This window comes from Phacochoerus africanus, chromosome 14 (assembly GCF_016906955.1).
Source record: "Phacochoerus africanus isolate WHEZ1 chromosome 14, ROS_Pafr_v1, whole genome shotgun sequence".
Classification (NCBI taxonomy): Eukaryota; Metazoa; Chordata; class Mammalia; order Artiodactyla; family Suidae; genus Phacochoerus; species Phacochoerus africanus.
In genome coordinates, this window is record NC_062557.1 from 49,783,262 (window position 1) to 49,791,569 (window position 8,308).

Below are 8,308 nucleotides of genomic sequence, written 5' to 3' on the forward strand. Positions count from 1 at the left end.
GTCTGGTGCCGGGGCACCGATAGGGATTCGAGAAACAGACCTGGGCTTCAGCCCTGCTTCTGTTCCTTCATAGCTGTGTGTGACGTGGGCAGGTCACTTTGTCTTAAGCCTCAGATTCCCTGTGTGGAAAATGAGGATGAGGCGTTCCCGTCGTGGCGCAGTGATTAACGAATCCAACTAGGAACCATGAGGTTGTGGGTTCCATCCCTGGCCTCACTCACTGGGTTAAGGATCCAGCGTTGCTGTGAGCTGTGGTGTGGGTTGCAGATGCGGCTCGGATTCCACGTTGCTGTGGCTCTGGTGTAGGCCGGCAGCTGTAGCTCCGATTTGACCCCTCGCCTGGGAACCTCCATATGCTGCGGGAAGCGGCCCTAGAAAAGGCACAAAGACAAAAAAAAAAAAAAAAAGAGGATGAAAATACCTCATAGGTTATTGTGGGAGTGAAGCGAGATCATGTGTGTGGAGCTTTTGCCCCGTGCCTGGTGCAGAGAATGCGGGCTGGGGTTCTGATGGCAAGTCGGAGGTTGCTGCTTGCTTGCTTGCTTGCTTGCTTGCTTGCTTCCTTCCTTCCTTCCTCTCTCTTCCCTTCTTCCACACCTGCAGCATATGGAGGTTCCCAGGCTAGGGGTTGACCTCTAGCCTATACCTCAGATCATGGCAACACCGGATCCTTAACCCACTGAGCAAGGCCAGGGATCGAACCCCCTGCCTCATGGATCCTAATTGTGTTTGTTAACTGCTGAGCCACGAAGGGAACTCCTGGAATCTAAGTTTGAATGGGCTGTGGGGAAGTATAGTCGTTTAATTAGCCAACAAGGCCTGCTTGAATACTACTGTGGGCGGGAGGCTCACTCTCTGCCTAGATGTTCGGCTCCTCCCCATGGCCCAGGCTCAGCGGGTGTAGCCAGGGCTGTCCTGTCCTTGACTCCTGGGTGGGTGTATCAGCTGCAGGGACTTTCAACTCTTTTCCTTCCTCCAGACAGGAGACTTGGGCTCCAGCCCAGACTCAGTCACAGACTTGCCGAATGGCCTTGGGCCTCAGTTTCCTTGCCTATAAAGCGGGGTAATAATTTTTACTGGCCTGGCGGGGAGAACAGGATTGCCTGCGGTTGGGCCCTTGGTACATGGGATTGTCTGGCAAACATGGTCTTGAGTGGATTTGCCCACTTGTAGGCACAGGGAGATGAGCTACCTACCCCCACCTCCGAGGCAGCTTGTCCTCTGAAACCTGGCCCACCCCCACCCCCGCAGCTCCCTCCACCTGCCCCCCACAGCGTTGCCGCCTGCTCCACACGACAGCCCCGCAGATATGTGAAGCTGCGCTTCCTGGGTCTGTGTTTGCAGGAATGATTAACCTGGCAGAGCTAGGCTCTTGGTAGAGCTGTGTGTGGGTTGGGGGCAGCGGTCGGGGTAGGGGCAGCAGAGGAGGGGAGAGGGGACCAATGAGCCATAGTCTGTCCCATCTGGCTCTGCCGGGGAGCTGGCTGGTGCTGGATGGGACCCAGCTCACCCAGTCCTCCCCTTGGCCCTTCTCAGGCTTGGTGGCCACTGGTCCCCAAGGTTTAGCAAGACCCACCCCCCAGGAAGGCTTTCTGGCCCCTTCCCCATCCCCACCTTCCTGAGGCCCCTCAGCGGAAGACGAGCTTGTGACACTTTGGTGGCCAGAGCTGGGCCAGTCCCTGGGGTTCTCGGAGCTCAACCCCCTGGCGGAGGGGAGGGGAAGACTCCAGGAGGGAGTCATCTGGGGCCAGACAGGTGAGGGGTGGGCTGTGGGGACCCGGGCTGTGGCATGCAGGGGCAGACAGATGGCAGCTGGGAGCAGGGTGAGGGAGGGTGGGGGTGATGAGACCAGGCTGTGTAGACGGCTCCTGTGAGAGGCTGCGCTGGGGAGAGAGGGGATGGTGGCTGGAGGTGGTGGGTCATAGGTAGCAGGTGTTGCTTTTCTAGAGGTGAGCCGGGAGCAGCCTCCAGGGGGCAGGCAGGGGGGCAGTGGGTGGAGCGAGGCCAGCAGTGGGTGGGATGGGCCGGGAGGAAGCCTGGAGCCGGTGGGGGGCAGGAAGTGTATGGATGGGGGGGCGGTCCCACGGCTGGCTGCCTTTGGTCCTGAGGCACAGAAGGTGAGAGGGCAGCAGGGCCCCAGAGCCAGGATTCTGGAACAGTCGCCCTGCTTCCACTCCCAGCCCTGCTGCTCTCTGGCCTGCTCTCTGGCCTGCTGCTCTCTACGGTAGGTAGAAAGGCCACACCCACCGGTTATGCGCGGGCTGCAGGGGCCAACAGAGCTCGTCTTGCATCACAAATGTTCCTGAGGGGTCGCCGTGGGCTCCCCGGGCTCCAGGCCAGTCCCACCTCAGGGTGGCGCGGCTCTATTTGATCCGCTTATGCACAAGGAGAATCCAGATGCTTTGGGGAGAGACCTCAGGGGCTCTTCAGTGGTTCTTGAGCCTCACTGGGCATAAAGAGTCAGGTTTAGGGGAGCTGGTTACAGATGCAGCTTGCAGGCCTCTGTCCTCAGAGTCCGAGTCACCAGGTTGGGGCCCAGGGATCTGCGCTGCTAATGAAGGTCCCACGTGATCCTGATCAGCCCGCTTCCTCTGCTCATGAACCCTCCGCAGAGTTCAGACCAGCGCGGTCTCTCCAGGCGAGCTTCCCGCCTCCCCGCACCTCCCGATGGGCTCTCCAGCTCCCTCCTAACCCTCATGTCTGTCCGGGGGGGGGCCCCCCCTCTGGGTGGCCCAGAGCCAGCTCACCCACCCCAGCCCTGGAGAGTGGAGCCGAAGGGGGGACTCCTCCCTCTCTGGGGTCTATCCTCCGGGGTCCTGGAATCCGGTCACCGCCACCAGGCCCCCTCCCGCCTCCTCAGCAGATTCCCCCTCCCCCAGGGGGTCAGTGCCCTCCTGTCCTCCCTCTGTCCCCGTCTCCACGCTCCCCGGCTCTGCCTTCTGTCCCTAGGTGGCCGTCTGCTCACTTGTCTGTCTCACCCTCCCAGGGGTGTCTGGGTGAGGGGAGCGGGAACGTGAGGCAGGCTGCCAGGGTGCCCGCACCTGGTGGCTGCCACTCCGACTTTCTGCAGGCCCTTGATTGGTGCTAGTTATGCCCCAGGCTATAAAGGGAATAGCTCTTCTGAGAGTTAAGAACAGAGGTGTTTTTGTCTCAGAATAGAAGGAGCCTGGAGTTTTGGGAACCCAGAAGCCTCTAAACCTCGAAAATTACCTGCTGGGCTCTCCAGCTGCTGTTGGGCCCCGCCTTGGCCCCTGGCTCTGTAGAGACCCTGGGGACCCAGCACAGGTTGGGGCGGTGGTCAGGGGGGGGTGGCTGCAGCCCTACCTCTCCCACCACTGACAGCAGGGGCTGGTCTGGGTCCAGCACATTGGAGTTCCTGGGAGGGGAGGAGGGGGCCCTTCTCTGAGGGTTCGAGTGGCCCTGCCCCCTGCGCAGACTTTTTTGGACACGGAACCCACCTTCTAGGAGGCCCTGCCCTTCTGCCCAGAACCACCAGTGAGTAATCACATAATTATGGGGTGAGCAGGAAGCACTCGGGGAAGGTGCAAAGCTGTGGTCAGTTCCTTCTCAGGCCTGTTGGCAGGTCCTGGTGATGGGTGGGAGGCCCGGCTTCTCTCACCACCTGGGCAGAGTGGCTCAGTGCCAGTGACTCTGGGCCGGCCGGTCACCCTCAATGGTGACTCAGGCCTCCTCCGCCCTCCCCACCCTCGGGCCTCCTGCCTCCACACCTTGGCTCACACTGTCCTGGCCGGGGTGCACTTTCCTGTTCTCGCTGCCAGTTACCTATTCGTGGGTTTGTGGAGCTAGGGGCACGCTTGTGCTCTGGGTCTTTCTCTCTGGATTCCAAACATGCTATAACAAATGCATAAATATTGTTGGAAAGACGCTCCTTGCTCCTATCAGCAGAGAGGTCAAAGGTCAGACCCTGGAGGAAAAGGCATGGGAGCAAATCTCAGCCCTGCTATTTCCTGGCTGGGTGACCCTGGGTAAGTTACTCACCCTTTCTGTGGAGGGTTTCCTCATCTGGAACAGGTGGATAATAATCATATCTCCCTCGTGGGTAGGTTGCCTGGATATATAATACGTTTTTTTTGTTTTTGTTTTTGTTTTTTTTGGCTTTTTGCCTTTTCTAGGGCCACTCCCTTGGTACATGGAAGCTCCCAGGCCAGGAGTCTAATCAGAGCTGCAGCCACCAGCCTATGCCAGAGCCACAGCAACGCCAGATCCGAGCCACGTCTGCGACCCACACCACAGCCCACGGCAACGCCAGATCCCTAACCCACTGAGCGAGGCCAGGGATCGAACCCGCAAGCCCATGGTTCCCAGTCGGACCCGTCAACCACTGAGCCACGATGGGAACTCCATACATGTATTCTATATGTGCTTCCTTTTTATATATTCTCTATATGCTTCCTGTATGCATTTTGTGTATCTCATGCATACAGGAATGAATTAGGTGATTGTGTATATACATATGAGATATATAAAATGCATACAGGAAGCATCTAATAAATGTAAGGTATTATTATTATTACTATTATCATTGTTACGCTTTTCTGGTGGGTTCAGGCTATGGACAACTAGTTCTTGGGGATGAGGCTCTGGGGTGGGGAGCTCCCCTGTGGCTGCCCTGCTGAGACCGTGTGACTGTGTGGCTTCTGCTTGAACTCCCTTCTTCTCACCCCTCCCCTTCCCTGCTGTAGCTCTGGGTTCTGGTGGGGTTTCTCCTGGATGGTTCTCCTTGACTCATTTAGTTGGCAAACTTTCAGTGAGTCCCCTCTGTGCCTGGCACCTTGCTGTACCCCAGGGACCGCAGGAGAAATTAGGCAGAGCTGTGCTGCTCGGATGATGCTGCAGTCAGGGGAGGTGGACAGAGACGGGACCCTTCCAGCGGTGGGGGAGATGTGTTCATTCGGGGTGCACACAAGGGCTGTGGGTGCCGAGGACAGGCACCTGAACTCTGGAAAGCTTCACAGAGGAGGTGACCCAAAGGTCAGTCGTGAAGGATAAATGGGGATGCTCCAGCTGGACCAGAGAGCGGAGGGTTCAGGAGGCAGAAGGCACAACGGGTTCAAATGCCCGGAAGCCTTCTGCCCCCACCCCCCACCCAGGAGTCACAGGGCCTTGGTTCAGACAGAGGTTCACATGTAGCCTCCAGGTCCCAGGTGAAGAATGACAATGCATGTCACCCTCCATGCAGGTACCATTCCCATGCCCTTGTGGGGAGGAGGAGGCTGAAGCACAGAAAGGTCAAGTGACTCTCCCAAGTCACACAGCAGTGAGTGGGAATGGGGATTGGAATCCAGACAGTCTGACTCCACAATTCACACTAACCTTCCCACCTCTTCCAAGGAGTTGTGTGGGCCTTTCCAGCAAGGCTGCCTTGGGTCTGTGCCCAGAGGGGCTTGGACTCCCCAAGAGAGGGGCCAGGCCCTCTGCATCCCCAGACCCGGGTGCCCACACAAGCAGACACAGGGCTGTGCACCCTCTCCTCAGCCCACGGCTCAGCTTGCTGCCTTCTGGGCCCCTGAGCAACCTGTCACTGTTGTCACAGCCATGCCTGGTCCCCCTGGTTCAAGAGCAAGCCCTCAAGAGGGGTGGCCCTCATCGGGGGCCTGGCATCTCCATCCCAGGGGGCCCTGAGCCTTGGAAGGGCCTGATGTCCTGGGGCTGGGGCTTCAGGCCTTGAGATCACTGATACCCTGCCAGTCTCTCGGCTGGCCTGTCACCCTGCCAGGCAGGTCCTTGGCAGGTAGGGAGCAGAGGTGCATATAAGGGGTACCTGCTCTCTGCCCTCAGTTGGGCTCTTGTGTTTTACAGTCCGTGGTGGTGCCCAGATGCCGGGGGACAGCAGAGGCGCTGCAAATCACTGTGATCCACGTTCTGGGAGACGCCGGCAGCCCCTACCTCACTGGACTTGTAAGGCTGGGTGGGCGGCAGGGCTCCAGGCATCCCTGTGTGGGGGACGGGAGGGCCTGGGGGAGGGACGGGGCACAAAGTCCCAGAGGCTGGCCTGGCAGACCCAGCCTTTGTCCTCTGCAGATCTCCAGCGCCCTGCGGGCCGCGCGCCCCGACTCCTACCTGCAGCGCTTCCTCAGCCTTCAACAGAGCTTCCTGTGTTGCGTCTTCGCCATCGCCCTGGGTGGCGGCTGCTTCCTGCTGACTGCGCTGTACCTGGAGAGAGACCAGGCCCAGGTCGGGCAGCCTGGCACAGGTACCTCCACCCCTCGCATGCATGCCAGGCTCAGGGCTGACCCCGTAGGAGCAAAGAGCACTGGCCACCCACTCCATGACCCCCTGGCCAGTTGATTTGTTCCTTCATTCATTTATTCACGCATTCAGAAGTAGTTGTCAGGAGTTCCTGTTGTGGCTCAGCAGGTTAAGAACCTGACTAGTATCCATGAGGATGCGGGTTTGATCTCTGGCCTCGCTCAGTAGATTAAGGGTCCAGCGTTGCCACAAGCCGCAGCGTAGGTCGCAGATGTGGCTCAGCTCCCACATTGCTGTGGCTGTAGTGTAGGCCGGCAGCTGCAGCTCCGATTCCATCCCTAGCCTGGGAACGTCAGTGTGCCATACCTGTGGCCCTAAAAAGAAAAACCAAAAAAAGTCATCATGCCTCGGCTATATGCCAGACAAGGTCACAGATGGTGGGGGGTGAATGCCAAGTCCAAGCCCTCATGACGCTGAAACAACAAAGAAACCAAGAGAAGACGCAAAAGACAGAAAGCAGAAAAGAAGGGAGAGAGAAACCGGTGGGGGCAGGCTGCAGTTTCTGAAGAGGTGGCCAGACAGGTCCTCACTGTGCAGGATTTGGAGGGGGACTGAGTCATGCAGGTATCTGGGGAAAGGTGCTCCCGGCTGAGGGAAGAGCTAGTGCAAAGGCCCTGAGGTAGGAAAGTACCTGATGTATTTCAGGACTGGCAAGGAGGCCAGTGTGGCTGGAGCAGGAGCGAGGGGGCCAGTGGTGGAGACTGGTGACGGTAATGGGGTCAGAGCATGGGGGTTTGCAGGCTTTTGTAGGAAGCGAGGCCTTCATTCTGAGTGAAATAGGAGCGTCTGTGGATTTTCCAGTGGACAAGCTTCAGGGGGTCTGATTTACATTGTTGCACCACTCTGGCTGCTCTGTTGAGAACAGATTGTAGGGGGTCAGCATTGATGCAGGAGGCTCTGTGGTCATCCCAGGAGAGCAGTGGGGCTGGCACCATGATGCTGGCCTTGACAGTGGGGAGAAGGAGTTGGATCTGGAATTTATTTTTATGTTTTTTATTTTTTAATTTGTTTTGTCTTTTTGCCATTTCTTGGGCCTCTCTCGTGGCATATGGAGGTTTCCAGGCTAGGGGTTTTAATCGGAGCTGTAGCCGCTGGCCTACACCAGAGCCACAGCAACTCAGGATCCGAGCCATTTCTGCGGCCTACACCACAGCTCACGGCAGTGCCAGATCCTTAACCCACTGAGCAAGGCCAGGGATTGAACCCACAACCTCATCGTTCCTAGTTGGATTTGTTAACCACTGAGCCACGACGGGAACTCCTGGAATCTATTTTGAAAACAGAATCTAGAGGAGTATCCATCTTGGCTCAGCAGTAATGAACCCGACTAGCGTCTATGAGGATGCAGGTTTGATCCCTGGCCTTGCTTAGTGGGTTAAGGATCTGGCATGACCATGAGCTGTAGAGTGGATCACAGACATGGCTTGGATCTGGTGTTGCTGTGGCTGTGGTGTAAGTTGGCAGCTACAGCTCTGATTTGACCCCTTGCCTGGGAACTCCTGTGTGCCACAGGTGTGGCCTTAAGAAGGCAAAAAACAAACAAACAAAAAAACCCAGAAGCTAGAGGATTTCCTGACAGACTGTGCCCGAGCACCTTCTGCCTCCTTTGGGGCTGACTGAGCTCCTTCTTCCCACAGGGACCTGCGACAGCAAGCACGTGGACAGCAAGGCCAAGGAGAGCCAAAGCCTGCTTCCTGGCACAGCGTCCTCCAGAGAGGACCCCTGAGGCCCCTGCCCTGCAGCCGGGAGGTCCCACCCAGCCTGCCTGTACCCCCAGCGGGCAGCCTCCACTGTATCAGTGCCTCTGCCCACCTTTGGCTGTGGCTCAGGGACCCTGGCTGAGCTGCACCTGCCACTTCTTCACTCCGGGCTAGAGAGCTGGCAGCCCCTGCCATGGGGCTGGGAATTGAGCTGTCAGCACCCTCGGCAGGAGGCCTGAGCCTATGCCTGCACCCAGCACGAGGCTGCTCCAGCCCGGGGTCCTCGGCCTGGCTGCCAGCGGGCCCGATTAAAGTGTGGCCAGTACAAAGCCCATGGA

At 58.1% G+C, this 8,308-nt stretch overlaps 1 protein-coding gene across 3 annotated transcripts in view; it reads left to right on the forward strand.

The window, feature by feature from the left end:
- SPNS3 (SPNS lysolipid transporter 3, sphingosine-1-phosphate (putative)) overlaps positions 1-8,308 on the forward strand; it is a 56,354-nt gene extending 48,046 nt beyond the window's left edge. For all 3 annotated transcript variants that reach the window (XM_047758499.1, XM_047758497.1, XM_047758498.1), the window contains 3 exons: positions 5,821-5,919; positions 6,043-6,214; positions 7,908-8,308. In XM_047758499.1, the coding sequence (XP_047614455.1) occupies positions 5,821-5,919; positions 6,043-6,214; positions 7,908-7,996 (360 nt within the window). In that variant the 3' untranslated portion in view covers positions 7,997-8,308. The remainder of the gene's footprint in view (positions 1-5,820; positions 5,920-6,042; positions 6,215-7,907) is intronic.